The sequence below is a fragment of the Trachemys scripta genome, chromosome 1 (genome assembly GCF_013100865.1).
Source record: "Trachemys scripta elegans isolate TJP31775 chromosome 1, CAS_Tse_1.0, whole genome shotgun sequence".
In the NCBI taxonomy this organism is placed as follows: Eukaryota; Metazoa; Chordata; order Testudines; family Emydidae; genus Trachemys; species Trachemys scripta.
In genome coordinates this window covers 37,275,126-37,297,056 of record NC_048298.1, presented here as the reverse complement: position 1 = coordinate 37,297,056, position 21,931 = coordinate 37,275,126, and the positions used below count along the sequence as shown (strand labels likewise).

The window sequence follows — 21,931 nt, the reverse complement described above, 5'->3', positions numbered from 1 at the left end:
TCCTTCCTCCAAGGCTCCACCTCCATCCTGCCTCTTCCCACCCCTGCCCTGCCTCTTCCCACCCCTTCCCCACCTCTTCCCCGCCCTGTTCCGCCCCCTCCCTTGAGCGCATCCTACCCTCGCTCCTCTGCCCCTCCCCCCCAGTGCCTCCTGCACACCGCAGAACTGATCCGCAGTGGGCAGGAAGTGCTGGGAGGGAGGAGGAGGTGCTGATGGGGGGGCTGCCGGTGGGTGCTTAGCACCCACCATTTTTTTTCTGTGGATGCTCCATAGTTGGAGCCTCCCCAGAGTCAGCGCCTATGATGGCCATTTCACCACCAATCAATCTTTCTCAATGACGGAGCAGGCATTTCCCCAGGAAAATAGTTTCCAGTAATATACAGCACTGATGCTCCTCTCCATCTATTTCTTGGGACAATATGGCTCCCAATCCTACTTCTGAAGTGTCTGGTGCCCTACTTAGGCAATCCTTCAGTGGCTGGAAGGCCGTCTCATATTTCTTCAGATCAGTGACTCTTCCTAGGGTCTGCAAGAGAGGCCGCTACTGTGGAGAATCTATGTACAAATCTGCAGTAATACCCCATGATCCTGAGAAATCTCAGAACCTGTCTCTTCATTGTTGGACCAGAGTAGGTTTTAAACTTAGACATTGTCAGTCAGGGGCCAGACTTGGCTTTTCCGCAGTGCATATCCAAGTAAGTCATCTTCTACCTTCCCATTTTACAGGGTTTGCCATCAACCCAGCCTCCTTTAGAGACTGGAGGACTGTAATTTCTTGTTTTAGATGGGTTTCCCAGTCCCGTCTACAGATAACCACGTCACCCAAAGAGGCGTCATACAAACCATGAAGAGGGAGCCACTGGAAGGTGGCAGAAGCTCCATGGACGCCAAAGGACATAGTTCAAAACTGGTATAACCCAAAGGCTAGAGAGAAGGCAATCTTCCCACAGGACTCTGGCATGAGTAGGATCTGCCAGTACCTCTTTGAGACAGGGTATACAAAAACCTGCACCAGAAAGGAAAGGGTTAAAGAGTTATTTTGGGCCCAAGCAGCCTCACCCTGCCACACCTGTAAAGTATGCATGGGCTGGAGGAGGAGCTTAAAAAGGGGACCAGAACAGCTCACTGGCAGGCAGCCAGTGGAGGTGAACAGACCTACATTCCTAGCTTCTCAGAAGAAGCACTATGGGAGGTTCGGTTGCCTGGGGCCACTGGCTATTGAGTCTCTGCCTGATCTGTTGAGGGAAGAAAATTCTGGACACCTGCAAGGTCTGGATTTATCCTTTGATTAATTTTGTTTAAATGTTTTCACTTTGCCCTTTTGTATAAAGAGACTGGTAGAAAGCAATCCAGGGGAAAAGCAGTACACCACTTTTGGGGTGCATAACCTTGCTGCCTACCACAGTACCCTGGATTAGAACCTGTGGGAGAGGGTGGGCCCAGGTTCCCCTGCCAACCTGCAGATTTGGCTGACGATGGAAAGCATACCCCAATATAAACAATCTGCACCCTATAACAAGGAGGGTCAGAACTATAGGACCTTGATCCTATTGAGGCCGGGGCCCCTTGCCTGACAGCAAGGCTATCCTTTGTTGGACTATTTGTACTCACCCAAAGGGATGAACGTAGTTTGTGACATGGCCAGAAGGCTGAGTCATGAAAAAGGATAGATCATAGCAAGGCAGGAGCAGCATGGAGTGGGGGTGCCAGGAAAGAAGAGAACCTCTTACACCCTTGCCCAACTGCAAGGGGGTGCCTGGAGTTAGTGAACCCCCTTCACAGAAGATTAATGTGGTGATATACTTCTCTGCATCCAGGCAGTCTAGGAGTTCACTGACCCAAGGTATGTGATTCACATCAGACTTGGAAACGTCACTAACCTTCTGGAAGGAATGCAGAATCCATCTGGTTTGGAGACTGGTTCTACTGGGCTTCAGCAATCACTGTGAGATTCCTCAGTGACGCCCAATTCCAACACAGCCTGGAGCTCTTGCTTCACTATCTCATGCATCTTCCCCAGACTTGATGCCCTGGCTCCATCTGGACATAGTGCTGGTTAGGTGGGTCTGGCCTGGCAGGGACAAAAATACGGTCAGGAAGGCAATGACTACCTGCTTCATTTTCTCAGGGCAACTATATGGACTTTGGCCCCCATATGGTGGGTGCTTGTGGATTGAATTCTGGCTGTGATGGACATGGTGCCATAAATAAGCCTTCCTGGGCCTTTCAGAGCTTCAAGAGATTTCCATAGTAAATTTGCATAATCTTCCACTTACCCAGTATTCTTATTTTATAGTTGGCCAGCCCCACATAATGTATTATTTCAGTGGTTCTCAACCAGGTGTCTGGGGCCCCCTGGGGGGCTGCAAGCAGGTTTCAGGGGGTCTGCCAAGTAGGACCAGTATTAGACTTGCTGGTACCCAGGGTAGAGAGCCCAAGTCCCACTGCATGGGGTTGAAGCCTGGAGCCCTGAGCACACCAATAGTCTGGCAACGTCACACTGGAGGTTCAGCGTAACTTCAGGCTTTTGGGGCCTGCCAGCCCTTGGCTTCAGGATCTTCACACTTCCACCCTTGGTGGACTGGGAGGGGAACCCAGGCTCTGGGTTCCAACCCAGGGACCCTGCAGAAGCAGAAGTCTGTTTGTTCAGATCCTCTGCCGTATCCCTGGGCTGCTTCCTGCTAAGGCCTACAGCTTGGCTTTCCTCACAGTCTCTTCCCCCACTGATGCTTCTGCAGGTCCTAAAACAAAGGGGAATTAAACTAGTTATGCTAAACAAAAGAAACAAAGGTCTTGCACCAGGCTTACCTGTCCCAACATGGCTCTGACTCATAGGGGACCAGGGTACTGGAACAATTTATAGTGGGGGGTGCTGAGAGCCATTGAACCAAACTGTGAACCCTGTATATAATGAAAACCACTTCAAGTCAGGGGGTGCAGTAGCACCCCCTGCACGCCTAGTTCCAGCACCTATGTAGGGGCCTCTACATAGGTACTAGCCACAGCTGGTTCTTCCTTCTCGGCTGTTTCAAGGTAGTTTCTGCTGAAGTTCTGATCCAAGCCCAGCCTTATTTCCAAACGCTAACTCAAGAGGTCTATTCCCTCTGTTAGTCAGCCACCACAGAACTGGGCTTTTCCTCTTTTATCTCCTCCCTCCTTTATCTCCTCCCTCCAGGCTTAACACCTTGCACAGGTGTAATGGGGTGGGGCTGACTGGATCCACAGGCTCTCCTTAACCCCTTCCTGGTCAGTGTGGGTCTGTATATCCCATCGCAGAACACATACTCTAATTCACTTCTCTGTTGATGTAATTGACTCTGCACAATTCCTGGGCTAGAATATACTGAAATGCTGATACACCACTGCATAGGAAATCCAGTTTGTTGTCAGGTTTCCATATATAATAAATAATAAATCCAAGTTATCATTTTATGTTTTCCAGGACAATGGCAATTCATAACTCCCTTCTGACTTGGTAAATGCAAGATTTTTAAGGGTAAAATCCAGAAATGGGCACCCCTGCTGAGAATCTGCCACACAGCTTCATAGATTTCATAGGGGTTAAAGCCAGAAGGGACCATTCGATCATCTAGTCTGACCTCCTGTATATCACAGGCCATTAAATGTCACAATTACTCCTGTATTGAGTCCAATAACTTGTGTTTACATTTGGCTAACACATATCCTCCAAAAAGGCATCCAGTATTGAGTTGAAGACATGAAGAGATAGAGAATCCATCACTTCTTTCGTAGTTTGTTCCAATGGTTAACCACCCTCATGGTTAAAAAATTGTGCCTCATTTCTAATTTGAATTTGTCTGGCTGTATTATTGTTACATGTGATTCAAAATAATTAGATTGCATAAGAAGTTAGGGCAGAAAAGAAAAAGGTTATCCCTCTCTGGGATAGCTAAATATCTTGTTAAAAAAGAGATTATTAGAAGACTAAATTAAACAAAATTCAAATAAAGTTACATTAGCATCATCTTTCTGCATTTTCTCACTTGGCTCTCTTAATAGATACACTTGTACTTGACTGAACCTTTTTGCTTTTAACCTTGCTTTGTTTGTACACAACAAATAAAAAGTTTTGGATCAAATCATAATTTTGTCTTGACAAATTAATTAATTATTAAGTTTGCCTTCTGAGGAATACCAGATATTAACTACTCAGTTAATGATGAAAACCAACCAGAAATGAGATCAGAACCCACAGCTCTCTGTACTGAAGAGAGGCATCTCCAGGCAGCAAATATAGTTGTTTTTTAAAAAGAAATGTTTATCTTAAATTAGCCACTAGAGGGAGCATAAACCTCCCCTTAAATGTAATGGAAACATTGTAGAGCAGGGGTCACTTCAGGCTGAGAGAAAGCACCTTTGACATGATCCCTTGTCAACAAATTGTTTCATCCTTTGAGACAACATGGCATGCTCTCCATCTGGGATTTCTAGCAGCATGACTCCCACTGGACAGCTATCAGTAGCAGCTCTCCTAATGCTAGGCACCAGACCTGCTAGAATCTACAATTAGAGATGATTGGTGGGTGAAGACAAACACAGGAGAATGGGAAATGGGGGTGAGAGAGGGTAGAGGGCAAAAGTGGAGAAAGAAAACCAAAGAACACAAGACAGAGGAGAAGACAAAAAAGGAAAGAAGAGGCAGAAGGATGAAAGACAAAACATACATCCCTCCAGTCAGCCACAGACTAGAAAAATTGCCTCCAGAAAACTGAATTGAGGCATCAGAGGTGGCAAGAGTTTGTGAACAAACTGAATAGTTTTACGGAAGGTAAGCGAACAAACAAATCAACTGGGACATCAGTTATTTTTTTTTAATTTACCCTGTTTGTCATCACTAAGAAATGTCTGAAGTAACCCCTGATATACAGTAGCATGTGGTCTCTGCCAGCATTGTGGTAAACAATGTCAGTAAACATTAGGCAGGGATCTACTGCTACTTAGTCCTGAAAAAACTAGGTTATCTCAATCTGCCTATAAAAATCCATGCACATCTGTAGGAGCGTATAACTATTCTGTGTATAGCACAATTGGGCCGTGGTCCATGACTGGGGTTCCTAGGCACTATCACAGTACAAATAAATAAATAATAATGGGATTACTCATATGTTTAAACTTACAGATGTGTTATGTTTCTTCCTGAATCAGGGCCTTAGGGCTTGATCCAAAGCCCACTGAAGTCAATGGAAAGACTTCCATTAACTTCATAAGTAGGCTTGGCAGCATAGGATTTTATTTTGTTAATAATTTTGACAGATACCAATGTTTATTTTTAAGATTTTATTTCCCTATTTTTATCCATTTAAAATTTCACAGTTGAGGAAATTAGGAAGGGTGTCAGACAACAGTGGGGGTAAAACAATAATTTAATGACAATAAATGTTGAGAAACAAAAAGTGAATGCTTCATAAATTGTTAAAACACAAATTGTCAACATCACATGCAGAATATACAAAGTAAATATTCTTAAAACATACTTTAAGTTCTCAAGCAGTTTCTTACTTTGCCTGTCTGCGACTTTTGAGTATCATCAATGGAAATATTTTTTCATCGGTTTATTTGGGTACAGTGAAATAGATGTCTTCAGCTAAAAATCTAATCTTTCATGGATATTCATAATCTTTTATTTACATACAGCAATATTAAATGAAGCTCTATTGTTTTGACAGTATGGGCCACATTTATGCAAACATTTACACACAAGAATAACTTTCTGTAGGTGAAGAGTCTCTGTCTCATGAATTCCATTGGTTAGTAAATATAAACAGGGATACTTGAAGGTTTAATTGTTTTTAGCTAGCAATAATTTAGTCATTGGACTTTTTGTACAATAAATAAGAGAAGATTGGGGAGAGCCAATACTGTTAGAATGGCACCTTTTCTAAATATTTATTTTCACTTTAAGAACGATTGGTGAAGAGCTCCCTGTTACTAACCAGGAGTATTCTGATCCATAAATCCCAACTTTTTCCCTGTTCTATTTTAAAGGGTCACTTGATTCTTGGTGATAGGATCATGTAAACCAGGAATGTATGGAACAGATGTTTTATTGCATCTGGGTGCCTGAGCCTTGAAAGAAGACTGGAAGAAAGGTTGAATTTGCTGCTGATATTTATATTTTACTCTTATTTTTTTGTCTCAATCTCATGAGATAATCACACACACCAAAATTGGAACTTTGGGTGTGAATGTCAGGATACTTGATTAGTTTGAGCCAGAATGTTAATTCCTATGTTCCCACGATAGATCCTGAGATAAAGAGAGACTAGCTTCTGCAGGAGGTACTTATTCCATAGACAAAAACTGTTTCTGAAAATCCTAAGAACTACACCTTGGAAAAGAACTGTAAGAAAACCTACTGATTGTTATTATTATATGTATGACCTTCTTGACAATGTGAAGCTGCTATCAGTTGCTCCTTATTTGCAGCTCTTTGCTAAAGGCAATCACATGTAAGCTGAAGATGTGGAACAAGAATATTTTCCATCTGAAACCACTGGACCAAGAAAACTGTGAATTGCTTTTTTTGGTAGTGTATTTCCTGAGAAAGGTCAGAATTTATAAGGGGAAGGGGGAAAAAAAAAAAACCCTGTTGGAAAGGAATCATACTATGGAAAATGGTGAAAAGCTACCAGGTGAACACGAAGAACAGGTGCCTTCTAACAGTGACAGAACCTTTCTTCCAATGAAGGCTTGAAAAATAAGCCAAGACAAGTTCAGTTGCCTTCCAAACTTGCTGCACTTTTTAGGAAATGAAGGCTACAAATGGACAGCAATGCATGATATCTATTACACAAACATGAATAATTGCTTTAAATCCGTATTCACAGACTGCGTACCACAGTTAATGAAGATGCCCTCTAAGTGCTTTGCTAAACACATTGACCTGGCTGCTAACAAGAAAAATGTGACACTTACCTAGTTAAGGAACCATATTGAAGATGTTAATAAAGAAGACTCTGCAGACACCGTCCATTGATGATGACGACGATCAACAGCATTTCTCAGCAAAAGTCAACCAAAAACCTCTGTATATGAATTCTGTTGTTCACCTAATAGCTCACTAATTATGAAGTGGAATAATTGGCAATGGAATATTTGAGTGCTTGTAAATTTGACCAAACCTAGTTTAAATTGGGAACTTGTGTTCATAGAGTACACGTGTGCTGGTTCCCTATCACAAGGATAAACTAAAATCAAGTTCTGTACAAAATGACCTCTCCTAGAAGTGGTAATAATGACTGGAACTGTTTTACAGATGATTCCTGTGCTGCTCTGCTAGCTGTACCTGGAATCATTCCAGCATGCTTTGAACTGCTGAATGTAGAGCCGTGAGATGAGGCATTTTTGTGCCAAATTATCTCTTTTTACTAGATGGTTTTCCATCAGAGATATCATCAAGGAACTTAGACTCTAGCTTACTGAATATACCAGATTCATGACAGAAACATGGAGCTCTGCAAGGTCTACGATAACACACTTGATATTATAATAGAGTATGCAGAAAAATGGGCTGAGAAGATGCAGAATGAGAAGTTCCTCTGTCACAACTCTCAAGGCTTAATTCTTGAGTCCACTCTTACTGCTTTGTACCAGCATGGTTGCATTTTATATCCATTTTGCACTGCTGTAAATGATTATACAAGGTGCAAAAAAAATGGAGAATCAGGCACTATGTATTATAGCCCATGAGGCTAGTCTGCTAGCTTGCTATATTGCCTAATGTGTTTTCTTCATTGGTTTGATTATATTAGGGATTTTGTTTATACCAAATTCCAGTATATATTCTCATAATATGTGGCTGTAGCACAAGGAACCTACAGGTATATGTCCTGTATGATTAAGCTAGAGTAAGTTAGCATAAGTGTTTGTAACCTTTGGCATAGATAAATGGCCTACCACTTTTTGTCCTTGAGGAACTGCATGGAAAACCGAACAGAGAACTGCATGTGTTTACCATGAGTCTGGAACAGACCGGTAACCACAGGGAACACTGCAGAACATGTAAGTCATGATTTAGGCCAAAGGTAACGGTTTTGGGGATGAGATATTCATACATATTAATATTGATTATATGTCATAATGTGTTAGCCTATAGAATAAGTGTATCCGAAGATTTATCTGGGTGAGGAAATAAGATTTGGGCATGGTAGGTTGGGCACTGATATGAATATTCAGGGCATTGCCAGGACCCTATAAAAGGGGCAAACAACAATGCAGAGGGGATCACTCTTTCTATCAAGCTATCAGCTCAGCTTTGGCAATATAGCTTAGCTATTCAACATTCGAACCTGATCTCGACCAACTTGGGGAGCCTGGACCATCAAATTCATCGGTCATGCCAGAGACGAGGCAGACACCTAGTATGGAAAATTTCAGCCTAAACAGTTAAAGTTTGGCAAAGAACGACAAGCAACTGAAAAGTGTCTTATAAAGGGAAGTATTGGCCAGTCTTAACTACGGGTGATGCTACCAGCAGCCTCTAATTCTTGTACAATGCTGTGGTACAAAATTATGATGATAAGCACTTGATTAATCATGATAGACTGTGATCCTGAGTGACAGTTTCCAAGGACAGGAACAACAACATTTAAGAAAATGATTAAGGCTGCCAGGGCATGGGCTGCATACCTAGTGGGTGGAACAGGACCTTGCCTGCTGGTTGTAGTGGCAGTTTGGAGTAATGGCAAGCACAGAGTCAGGGTAAAGAAGCCAGCCAAAAGTGAGAACTGGAGCCATGATTGGGAACGCCAACCCGAAAGGTAAGCCAAAGTTAGGGTCAAGAAGTCAAGCCAAAGGTTGGAGCCTGAATCAGAATCCGGGCAGGGAGGCAAGGATTAGACTGAAGCAGGCAGGAATCAAGGCTGGAGCAAGGAGCGAAAGCAGGGTAAGTTCAGCTACAGGTGTGGTACTGGCTGAGCAGCCACTGCAAAGCTCAAGTAGCAGGCTGCTGGCTCCCCTGCCCAATCAGGAAGTGCGACCATTTGAAGAAGGTTCATTGGCCTGTGCTCCTGACAAAATGCCCTTATTGGGCAACTAAGCAAGATTCTCCATCGCTGAACTGGACACGGAATATTGTTGGCAAATTAGTGCAATGACTGAAGGAAAGATACTAATGTGAGGTACTGCTTGTACACAGTGTACTGTCTTTGACTAGTACTTGACATATTAGTGATGTTTTGCTTGAGGACAGTGCAGTTTTGCTCCAGTAATTCAAAAAGTTTGATAGATCTGGACACCCAAGGATTGGGAAATCCTCTGGTAATGTAATGTCATGATAGTGATTCCTACACTGTGTAGCGATTCCTGTGGTGCAGGAAAGATGGCTGAATTAGAGGGGGGCATATAGTGGAAATTCCCATGCTGCGGTGATCTAAAACTCCTAGAGTAGCCCCTTAGGATCCTAAGGCTGTTATAACTTACACAGGAATCCACCAGGGATCTTATACCAATTCCTGGCCAGCTCCAGGATTGAGAAAACAGAAAGGTGGCTTAAAACCAACTTTTCCTTTCTCCCACATCCAGTCTTATCCCAAGCACAGCTCAACTGCACTGGTGAGAGGAGGGGAGGATGTAGGCCTACATGTATACATGCTTGTGACACACTCATTGACCAGCATCAAATATAAGTTCACAAAAATCATTATGAGGAGGTGGATGAGGCTTTTTTTAAACAGCTAACAAAATCATCCGAAGCACAGGACTTGGTGGTGATGGGGGACTTCAACTACCCAGACATCTGTTGGGAAAATAACAGCAAGGCACAGATTATCCAAGAAGTTCTTGGAATGTATTGGAGACAGTTTTTTTTATTTCAAAAGATGAAGAACGCTACTAGGGGAGAGGCTGTTCTTGATTTGATTTTGCCAAATAGGGAGGAACTGGTTGAGAATTTGAAAGTGGAAGGCAGCTTAGGTGAAAGCAATCACGATTCTAAGGAATGGTAGGAGAGAGAACAGCAAAATAAAGACAATGGATTTCAAGAAGGCAGATTTTAGCAAACTCAGGGAGTCGATAGGTAAGATCCCATGGGAAGCAAAAGGGCAAAAACAATAGAAGACAATTGGCAGTTTTTCAAAGAGACATTATTAAGGGCACAAGAGCAAACTATCCCACCGCATAGGAAAGACAGGAAGTATGGCAAGAGACCACCCTGGCTTAACCAGGAGATGTTCAATGATCTAAAAATAAAAAAAAAAAAGTGTCCTGCAAAAAGTGGAAACTAGGTCAAATTACAAAGGATAAATATAAACAACTAACACAAGTATGTAGGGACAAAATTAGAAAGGCCAAGGCACAAAATGAGATCAAACTAGCTAGAGACAGAGGGTAACAAGAAAACATTCTACAAATATATTAGAAGCAAGAGGAAGACCAAGGACAAGGCTCAGGGCTTGTGCGAAAGCCGCAATATAGCCCATAGTTATCATTATGACATCTGTTCAGGATCAAGTGAGAAAAGACAACAGATTTGAAAGAAGCAAGTCTTTTAAATTCAAATAGTTTCAAAACCAACAAAGGTAAAAAGAGGCAGAATATTATGACAATCAAGTGGAAGAGCGAATAGATCTTTGCTGGGTGATCTTTCTAAATGCAACAGAACATGGAAATCGCACTTATGCATATGTGTATATAGGTAAATATAGATTAGTGTCATGTGACTTATGGACTGTCAGTATGCCTGGCTGCTGACAACACTCATTATTACATAGGACCCAATTCTGTGAAACACTGAATGCCCTCAACTTCCAATAAAGTCAGTGGGACATGAGAGGGACCAGTAATTTGTAATCAGCACTTCCTGATTACAAATTAGGCCAAGAGTCTGGTAAATGTTTAACATGCACTGGTCTTCCCTAAGCTGTTTCCAGGCCAGGAAAAGAGAAGCCTAAGTGTTTTATTCTTTTTTTACATCTGGGATTTATGTTACCAGCTCTTGCCAGCCATTTAACTATCCCCTATGTGGTTGAATGGGCTAGCATCCAGATGTATTTGAAAATGTCCAGTGTTTAAATAATTGGAAAGAGCATTGAGTTTGCCTTGATTGTTAGACTTGCTCAAGGCATTGATCATGGATATTCTTTGGAGCTGTTGCAAGGCTTATACTTTACATCCAGGATTTAATGTTGTATTATATTTTAAGGTTAAAGAAAACATTACATGTAAATCATTAATCCTCAGATTTTCTTGTATTTGCTATTAATAGTACAAGCAGCTGATCTACAAGGTAGATAGCTAAATGAAATGACCTGAAAAAAATAGCAATATGAGAAACTGAGGTAACCACTCTTTTTATTGCTGCTTCTTGAGGCACATTACCAAGAAACTTAAGGCCAGGCTCTGCCCGAAGATCACACTTGCTCTAGGCAAGGTTGTCAAACCCCCTGCTCATCTGTGCAGGGTAGAAGGGTCCCCCTCACCCTCCTGCTCATATTGTCAATCTAGCTGTCAGGACCAGATCTGACACCCAATACTCTCCTGTGCAAACAAGTGGGCAGGGAGATGGCAGAGGGGATGGAGAGTGAGTGAAACCCAGCCTCCAACCAGGCCCGAGTGCATACAGCATAAAAGCTGCTCTATGAAAACAATTGAAGTAACGTAAGACTTTTCTGTACTTGAAACACTCACTATGGCGTAGTGGTTCTCAACCTCTTTACCATCGTGGGCCACACATGCAGTTCTCTAGGTGTTATGTGGGCCACATCCACACAACATATATACTCCCTGTATGGCCCTGAGGATGTCACGTGGGCCACAGCTGGGTGCTGATTGGGCTGCAAGTGGTTAAAAACCACTGCTATAGCAACAGGAACGGTTCTCCTGTCGGCATAGTTAATCCACCTCCCTGAGAGGAAGTACGTAGGTCAATGGAAGAATCCTTCCGTCGACCTACTGCTGTCTACACCAGGGGTTAGGTCAGCTTAACTATGTTGCTCAGGAGTGTGGATTTCTCATACCCCTGAATGGCGTAGCTGGGTTCACTTAACTTTTGTATGTAGGAAGGGGGCCTTACTCTCACCTCAGAGCAATGGGAGAGCAGGGGAGCAATTGAATTCTCCGAGTCACACTTTGTTCTCTGGTGTGTTCTGGGCATGGTGCAGCTATGTGGTACCACTTACTCATTGGGAGATTGTAAAGTTACAACAAAGCTCCCGATAAATAGGCCTGTTTTGTTCAATTTTGTACAAAGGTATCACTCATCAGATCTAAGGGGAGCAGAATATGATGTAAACAATCAAAGGGCTCAACTCAAATGAAGTAGTACCTTCCTATGGGCCTACTTTACTCACACTGCATAGCATGTTGCTTCACTAATAGTTCCATTGAAGTCAATGGGACTTGTGGAGTTAGGTAGTACCCAACATGAGTAAGGGTATCACTCATTCTCAAAATGTGGACCTGTGATGGGTTCAGTCAGAGAGACCCCCTTGGGACTGTCACTCGATGTGCTGAGATTACCTCTGAGCCCATTTTCCCTGACAGCTTGGGACTCCAGAACCCTGTCTTGTTAACCAAGACACGCTAGCCTGCTACACAGACCCAGGTCTGGTCCACACTCCCAAAGCTGCAGATTTTAACCAAAAACTGTTCAGCAGGTCACCTACCTTCAGCACCCAGACACCCAGTTTCCAATGGGATCCAAACCCCAAATAAATCCGTATTACTCTGTATAAAGCTTATACAGGGTAAGCTCATAAATTTTTGTCTGCCTTCTAACACTGATAGAGAGATATGCACAGCTGTTTGCTCCCCCAGGTATTAATTACTTACTCTGGGTTTACTAATAAACAAAAAGTATAAAAAGTAGGATTTAAGTGGTTTCAAGTAATAACAGACAGAACAAAGTAAGTCACCAAGCAAAATAAAGCAAAAACATTCAAGTCTAAGCCCAATACATTAAGAAACTGATTACAGGTAAAATCTCACCCTCAGAGATGTTCCAAAAAGCTTCTTTCATAGACTAGACTCCTTCCTAGTCTGGGCCTAATCCTTTCCCCTGGTACAGTCTTTGTTAGTTCCAGCAGACATCTTAGGTGGAAAACAGGGGCATTCTCATGACTGTCAGCTCCCTTTGTTCTGTTCCAGCCACTTTTATAGCTTTGGCACAAGGCGGGAATCTTTTGTCTCTCTGGGTCTCCACCCCTCCTTCTAAATGGAAAAGCACCAGGTTTAAGATGGATTTCAGTATCAGGTGACATGTTTACATGTCCTGTGAGACCCCAGCCTCCATTCTTCCAGGGGTACTTGTGGCACCTTAGAGACTAACAAATTTATTAGAGCATAAGCTTTTGTCGACTACAGCCCACTTCTTCGGATGCATACAGAGTGGAATAAATATTGAGGAGATATGCTCTCTGTAAGCCATCAAGCTTCCAAACCACCATTAATGGCCCACACTTTGCATAAATTACAATAAGACCTCAGAGTTATACTTGGTATTCCTAGTTTCAGATACAAGAATGATACATTCATACAAATAGGATGAACATACTCAGTAGATTATAAGCTTTGTAATGATACCTTACAAGAGACCTTTTGCATTAAGCATATTCCAGTTACATTATAGTCACACTCATAAGCATATTTCCATGAAACATTATGGAGTGCAAGGTCACAAGACCATCCTTTTGTTCTGTGTTTGTCCAGCACCCACCACAATGGGGTCCTGGTCTGTGACTGTTGCTCGTAAGTGCTTCCATTGTACAAATAAATAATATCAGCAATATACAGTGATGGCATAGAACAACTTGTCAATACCTCAGGATTTACAGCATTCCTTTGTAAGTAACTTCATGAAAATCTTGTTTTGTGACCTAAGTGAACCTAGTTTCAGGATGTGAAAGTGCTTTACTAATTTAATTAAGCCTCACAAAATCCCTATCATGCAAGGAAGTATTATCATCCATATTTTACCGATAGATTAAATGAGGCACAGAGTGGTTAAGTGATTGCCAAGGGTCAGACAGCAAATCAGTGGGAGAGGAAGGAAAAGAATGCAGATCTCCTGACTTCCAGTCTTATATTCTAACCACTAGATATTCTCCTGTCATAGCAGTTAGAGGTTACATTTCAGATAAATAAATAGACTGAGTAAAGAAAAACACTATTCACTTCTTGATTATATCAGTAATTTGGTAAGTAACTGAAGAGGTTTGAGCTATATTTTACAGCTGTTTCTCACAAATGCTTTGGTTTAGATCACTCTGTAAAACTAGTCGCTTTACAGCATTTAATCTTACAGCAGTTTCCTAAAATGGTCAAAAGAAAATGTGGGTTTTCCCCCAAATTATTGAAATAAAAAAAAAATCTGCATGTAGTAAACCAAAACTTTAGAAACTGACACAATATCATAGTTACAGTCAGCCACCCATGTAGCTTCAAATCTCATTTATCCACCAGATATGGTCAATATTCAAGGAAATGTAAACATGTAGACACTGTGTAGACTGACCTGCAACGGTTGTGAGTTCAATCCTTGAGGGGGCCACTTGGGGATCTGGGGCAAAATAAGTACTTGGTCCTGCTAGTGAAGGCGGGGGCTGGACTCAATGACCTTTCAAGGTCCCTTCCAGTTCTAGGAGATGGGATATCTCCATTAATTATTATTATAGACCAAATCTCAGGCCAAGTGGTTTTGAGGGAGAAAGAAATGATAAAACTGTTGAAAAAACTGCTCTGAAGACTGCTATAGACTGCTGAGAGAGACAAATGAGTCATAGAAGAGCTAATTGTTAGTTATGAGATAAAAACAGTTCTCCTGTAAATTCACAGTTCAGTTCAAGTGGAACATCTGCAGACTTCTGTGGTTATTCATAACCAATGCACAAACTGGAGACAGGCCTAGAATGAGGCAATATATTTCCCCCCAACCAATACTTTACATAGCTAGTGTGGGTTTAAATGTTGAAAAACTCAAGTTTCCCCCATTCCCATTTCCCCTCCTCATACTTGGGGACAGGATCAAGCCACACCACCCCTATTCTTCATCCCACCCACCCTTTTGCTTTGACCCATGGTCCAAGTATATTTTAGGTAGCCATTCAAAGAGGGCAGTGATGGGACCTTACTCCCCATAACTCCCCAAAGAAGCCATGTAGAACTAGGGCATAATTCTTCCCATTGTGATGGGTGGAATGGGTATTGTGACATCTTACTCAGGGTACCCAGAACTGTGAACCCCTGTGTACCTCTCTCAGCCTCAGCAACTGAGAGCTTTGCAGCTGCTAAAACACACCAGCTTGTCTGCCTTGCCAGCAAACTCTTCAGTCCAAACCTTGCCTTGTTGGTAACAATCAGTGAACCCCAATTCGCAGGTCCCCAGAGATGTCTCTTCGCAGTGTCTAGTCCCTCTCATTGGACACTCACAGAAGTAAAGTTTGCTGCTTCCAAAGAGGCAGAGTACACACCAGTCTGTTTGGCTAACTGAGGACTCACCCTATAATTTAATACACAGCATTGAGATGGTTTTGTAATAAAAAAGAATAAGTTTGTTAAGATTTAAGTGATACTAAGCAAGAATAAAAGACAGGTCTGGTTTAAACAAAATACACTTTCTAGTGACTAAAACTTAATTTCAGCAAGTTACAATCTTGCCATAAAAACCTCTACAGATGGAGATTCCACCACCTCCTTAAGTAACCCATTCCAGTGCTTCACCACCCTCCTAGTGAAATAGTTTTCCCTAATATCCAATCAATCCACACTACAACTTGAGACCATTGCTCCTTGTTTGGTCATCTGCCACCACTGAGAACAGCCTAGTTCTATCCTCTTTGGAACCCCCCTTCAGGGGTAGCTGAAAGCTGCTATCAAATCCCCCCTCACTCTTCTCTTCTGCAGACTAAATAAGCCCAGTTCCCTCAGCCTCTCCTCATACGTCATGTGCCTCAACCCCCTAATCATTTTTGTTGCCCTCCACTGGACTCTCTCCAATTTGTCCACATCCTTTCTGTAATGGGGGGGCCCAAAACTGAATGCAATACTCCAGATGTGGCCTCACCAGTGCCGATTAGAGGGGAATAATCACTTCCCTTGATCTGCTGGCAATGCTCCTACTAATGCAGCCCAATATGCCATTAGCCTTCATGGCAAAAAGGGCACACTGATGACACATATCCAGCTTCTCGTCCACTGTAATCCCCAGGTCCCCCTTTTCCCCCATTGTTTGCAGGTATCTTCTGGTTTCATCAGAAGAGAACTGAAATGTGATGGCTCTAATAGTAACAGCGTCTCATTTCTTTACTTCTCCTGTCAGCTTGAATGTTACCTGCCTTTTCTCCTTTCTGTTTAAAATATACCTCTTCAGTTCTGACCATATAAAAGCCTGGAGGACAAGAGGATATTCTGATATATTGTTTTATTATTTCATTCTGAAGGACCAGATTCTCAGTTGGTGTAAATGGATGTAGTTCCATTGCTCTTCTACTGCTGAATTCCATTAATGTCAATGGAAATATGCCAATTTACATCCAGGCTCTAGCCCAAAGGGCTCAGTTTTTGCTACTCCCTGCCCCAAGGATGAAATATTTTTCTTCCAGTGCAGCTGGCTGGGGGGTGGGGGGAGGGGGGGAAATCATGCTTTCTTTGTCCAGGAAGCATAGCTGATGCTGATCCCTTGTGATGGTGGCTTTAAGCATCTACCAACTGTGGTAGGGTTGATTATGTATTTATAGAGAGGTTAAACTGTATTTTTCCAGTTATGTCAATGAGGACCTGCTCTTTTTAGCCTCCAGTTTTGAGATTTCAGACATGCTTAGCCTATATCCATATAGCTTCTGTCAGGCATATGACCTCCTACAGTTAATTGTGGATACTGGTATTGTGACATGAGAAGAAGTTTAGACATTATATAGTGTAATCTATGGTAGTGTACCCTGGCAGACAGGAGGGGAATAGGAGTAATCTCTACTTTAGAGGCTGAAAATCCTCAATATTCCTCTGAGATTCAGGTCTGTGTCATGTTAGAGATTTTGATACTGATAAAGCAAGTGCCAGCTCTGGCCAAGGCTGTTGATGTTATCTAAGAACTGACAACCACTGACAAACAGTAAAAGTCAGTATTTTTACTGATTTCAGTGGAGCTACTCCAGATTTACCTAGGGTGAAAATGAGGGCAAATCTGAACCAGAATTTACATTATGGAAGAAGGAATCAGGTTAACAAAAGTTCTAACTGTGCAGACTCTCAAAATTATACACATCAGGATTCTTTTGCCAACTGTTATTAAAAAGCTAATAAATATTTTGTAAAAGTAATAGCATAATATGAGAAATGCAGGTATTAAAGATAGAGATAGAAGACACTTCCCTGCCTGAAGGCACTTGGCATTCAGTTTTATGTCTCACAATTCACCTGAGGAATATCTGTATCCAATGAACTGATATCACTGTGATGAACCTAAATAAAAGAGTAAGTAATAGATGGTCACATAATGTGTTCTGGCAAAACCACACAAAGTAAGAAGAAACGGACTCAGGCTCAAGTTCCATGAATCACTAGTTTCTAAAATTCAATGGGGCCCCTGGATAGGGCACGGGACAGAACTAGGTTTTATTCCCAGCTGCCTGTGATCTTGCTTCACCTTTTGTCTGTATTACCTATTTAAATTGTAAACTCTTGGGGGCAGAGAGTGTTTTTTGCTGTGTTTGTAAAGTGCACCATGGGGTCCCACCTGACTTGACCCTCTAGGTGCTACTGTAGTACAAATAATGTCTATTAATGAACATTCTTGCATAACTATTTTTTTCTCTTATTGCTCATGCTTATCTCCAGGTAAATAAAGTTAATGCTTAGCAAAGCGAAAACAGGAAGAAAGATTTCCTGTACACTTAATAATTACTCTATGGTAAATAAATCATGTTCACCTTGACTGTATGGCTTTAGGATTTGTTTCTAGGAAGTGTCCTATGTTTGATCAAATATAGGAAATAAAATGAAAAAAAACTAATGACTTATTTGTATGTTTTCTTTAAAAATATTTTGAGTAGGCCTCTGTTTTAGTGCTTAGAATTAAAATCAGAACCAGTAACTACAAAGGGCTAGTTCCTTTGCTGAATGTAATCCCATACCACTCTAGATTCTGACAAATATTAATCTTGTGGCTCCAGCAGCAGAACCTTTTCATTTGCTAGTGCAGTTCAAAGGCGAGAGAGAAAACAATCGATCTGACATATACTCCTCCATTTATTGCACCATAAATCTATCGAGGAAGATCTGAAGAATTTATTTATTTGTCCCTTCCGAAATCCCATATTGCTTGCTATGCACTAGCAGTACCAAAGGAAAGTGGTGTAGTTGCTTAGAACAGACATGCCCTATCATTTCAAAGCTGTAGCCTGGTTTTCTACAAAATTTTTCTTGGAATGATGTGTAGGCTGGAAAGCAAAATAGGCTGCGAGGACTGATTACAAGACTCTTATTCCTCTTCATAACACAGTATGGCAGACTCCCCTATACACCAGATACTTCTATAGTCCAAGAAGAACCAGAAATCATATCTGCTGGGCTTTGATGTGGGAGACACAAGCGATGGGAGAAGTTTCCATTGTGGAATTTTACCAGTGACCGAGAGGAAGGGAACTAAAAACAACCTTGTGACCAGCTTTTTAAATAGGTATGTGAGCAGGGTTGCTTGGCTCTCCAGGTGAGGACTCCCGGCCAGCCTTGCCTGGGCTGGAAATCATCTGTGCTGTGCCCGCTGGTTTTGCCATGTGGCACTTGACTGAAAGCGGCCTCAGAACTATACCCACCTGCTCTAAAAGGGAAGGCGGGGACCATGACGAGCGACTTAGCAGTTGGTGCCCTGGTGCCCAGGCAGGAGGACGCGCTGCTGGAGCAGAAGCCGCAGCAGGAGCCTCTGGCGGGCTGAGTGACAGCTCGGGGAGGAGGTGGTCCTCTCCTCCCAGCGGGGGATCCTCCGGTGTGACAGGCGCAGCTTTTAGTACAAACCCAGCCGCTCGTTACCAGGGCAGCATTTTGCCCACGGGGACTCTCTGGAAGCCCAACAGCAGGATCAGCCGCTGGCGGTGCCAGCAGCAATAGGAGGCGTCTCTGGCCACCCATCCCGCAGTGAAGAGCAGGAAGAGGACTCCGATCGCCTGGACTCTCATCCGCGGCAGCCAGGAGAGAGCCGCAGCGCGTCCCCTCTCCAAGGACTGGCCTGGAAACCCAGTGGGGGCAGAAGCTCCCAGTAGCACCCAGCAGCTGCAGAACCCAAGGGCACCCCCCAATCTCGTCACCACCCAGCGGCAGCTTCCCAGTTGAACACATAGCAGAACCCTGCAGGGGCATTAGCTAAGGGTGGCATCCAGTCGCGCACAGCACCAGCTCTCCAGGGTGCCCCTCCTCACCAGCCGCAGCACCCGATAGCAGCACCCAAGGCCAGCAGCGCCGAGGGGGCGACCATGGCCCTGCTCAAGCTCTTCCTCATGGCCTTCAGCTTCGTCTTCTGGGCTGCGGGGCTGACCATGCTCACCCTGGGCATCTGGGCCAAGATCTCGCTGGGCAGCTACCTGGTGCTGTCCGCCAACCAGTACCCCAACACCCCCTTCATCTTGCTGGCCACGGGCGCCGCCGTCCTGGTCTGGGGCTTCCTGGGCTGCTTCAGCGCCGCCACCGAGCACCGCTGCCTGCTGCGCACCTACGCGGCCTTCCAGCTGGCGGTGCTGGCGGCCGGGCTGGCGGCGGGGCTCTCGGCCTTGTTCTACCGCAGGGACATCGCCGAGGGCTTCCGGGCCGGGCTGCGGGAGGCGGTGCGCGCCTACGGCGAGGACGAGCAGAAGGCGGACGCCCTGGACTCCCTGCAGCGCGCCCTGGACTGCTGCGGGGCCGAGAGCTACCGCGACTGGCTCGCCTCGCCCTGGTCCCTGGCGCAGCCGGGGCGCAACGGCTCGGTGCCGGGCAGCTGCTGCCGGGCGCGCCGGGGCTGCCTACACAGCCCGCTGCCGCCCGAAGCCCGCGGCATCCACCGCGACGGCTGCTTCGCCAAGGTCTCCGGCTTCGTCAGCGACAACCTGTTCTACATCGCCACGGCCGCGCTGGGGCTGGCGCTGCTGCAGGGCGTGGGCATCGTGCTGGCCTGCCTGCTGGCCGCCCGCCTCCGCCCCGCGCCGCGCTGAGCGCGCCCCCTCCAGCGCCCGGCCCCGACCGCCCGCAGCGCCCGGCCCGGGGTATTCCCAGCGCCCGCGGCCCCGACAGCCCGCAGCGCCCGGCCCGGGGTATTCCCAGCGCCCGCGGCCCCGACAGCCCGCAGCGCCCGGCCCGGGGTGTTCCCAGCGCCCGCGGCTCCAGCTTCTGCCCCGGGATTCCCTACCCGGAGCCCGTCCTTCTGCCAGCGCTGCGGCTGTCAGCCCCGCGGCCCCTCTCCTAGGCTAAGGCTATCCCGGGCACCCCCACGCACACTCCTCTCTGGGCACTGACTGGCCATCACTACTACGTGCCCTATCCTCTCCCTCCCCGAGCTGCCTGGAGAGCCCTCTGCCGTGCTACTCCAGGGACTGGAGCAGCGCCACCCCCCTCCCCCCATTCCTCCTCCTCTGGGGACTAGAGCAGCTGCTCTCCACACACCCCCTCCCATGCTACCCTCCTTCTCCACCACCTCCTTGGAGAACTAGATCGGCAGCACCAACTCTGCCCTCCTGTCCCCTTGCTTCCCCCGGCCTCAGCCCTCCCCGGGGAGCTCATCCGCCTGCACTCGGCCGCGGAAACCGTGGCTGGGCTAGAGACTTTCCCGTACAAACAGCGGTGGGAGGAAGAACGAGCATCGCTTTCTCCCGGGCCGGCGGGTGAGATTTTCCTGTAACATATACACGTCTGGCGTCCCTGCAAGGGGAGAGAGGGTAGGAGTCTGGGCACGAGAGGGGCTTTACCCGACAGCGACGTTAGCGGAGTTTCCTTGGGAGAAGAGCGGGGTTTGATTTTCCAAAGGGAGCTGTTATCTCGACAGACAATGGGCGGCCGTAGGTTTTAGCTGGTGAACGGAGCTGTCAATAGATCCCTCTGTTGGTCGGCTGGTTCTGGGGATAGTCCTTGAAAGGCCAGAAGGCTGAGACAGCGAAGTGCTTCCGTAGGGAATTGCAAGTCCCCCACTAACACAGGGCCACCCCGGACTTTTGCTCTTCACCTGCAGGCCAGGTCCCGCCTACGGGTCCTCGCTGCTGAGCGGAGATTGTTCCTATTGAACGTAAGTTAAGGAAAGCTGCAGCATTCCGCACCCTTCTTCTCCTGCTGGCTGCTGCACTGTGCACCCCGCTCCTCTCTCCGCGAGCTGTAAGCGCTGTCCGGCCTTGCAAGGCTCCCCATATTGTTACCCAGCGAGCCTTTTACATCCCCGAGGGGCTGTGCCAGCAACAGGGACAGCCGGATCCGAGTGAAGAGACTGGCAACTCCCCCGCCCCCTGGATTTCAGGGAGAAGAAGAGGGAGGTCTACACGATTTCTAAGGCGTTCTCCGGGGGAAGTTAAGACATCCCTTCATTCGCTTAGGACACGGACGAGCGCCCATTGAATCTTCGCCCCCCGATTTCCGTGAGGGTTTATAGAACGACGTTTCCAGTCTCGTGCTGGTTCACAGAACGCTGTTCAGTCTGGCAATTCTCCCTTTTTCTAAGGATCCTGCTTTAACAGGGCTCTCTGGCTCCCGCCCCAGCCCTTTAAAAACCTGTTGCTTAGAGGAAAACCGCTCTTATTACTGTATCACCGTGTGCGGGTTAGGCTATAGAAGGGATCGGAAACCTTTGGCACGCTGTTTCCCGCAGACCCCATGGGCTTGGAGCGGGGAACCACGACCAGTGGGAGCCGCAATCGTCTGAACCTGCGGGCCCGGCCCATCGGGGTGCTTACCCTGGCGGCCGCGTGCCAAAGGTTGCCGATCCCTGGCTATAGTATGCGCAATGTAAGAGCTTTGTACCCCCCCC

At 45.4% G+C, this 21,931-nt stretch overlaps 1 protein-coding gene and 1 pseudogene across 1 annotated transcript; both read left to right on the top strand.

Annotated features, from left to right (window-relative positions):
• Positions 1 to 6,478: 6,478 nt before the first annotated feature.
• On the top strand, positions 6,479 to 7,710 carry LOC117887800 (annotated as a pseudogene).
• Positions 7,711 to 19,421: 11,711 nt separating this feature from the next.
• On the top strand, positions 19,422 to 20,135 carry LOC117887716 (tetraspanin-7-like). The gene has a single exon (XM_034790426.1). The coding sequence runs from the start codon at positions 19,422 to 19,424 to the stop codon at positions 20,133 to 20,135; it is 714 nt and encodes a 237-aa protein (XP_034646317.1).
• The last annotated feature ends 1,796 nt before the right edge of the window (positions 20,136 to 21,931 follow it).

Bases quoted from the DNA above. Each gene is read 5' to 3' on its own strand.
- LOC117887716 (XM_034790426.1), top strand. From the start codon at position 19,422: ATGGCCCTGCTCAAGCTCTTCCTCATGGCCTTCAGCTTCGTCTTCTGG.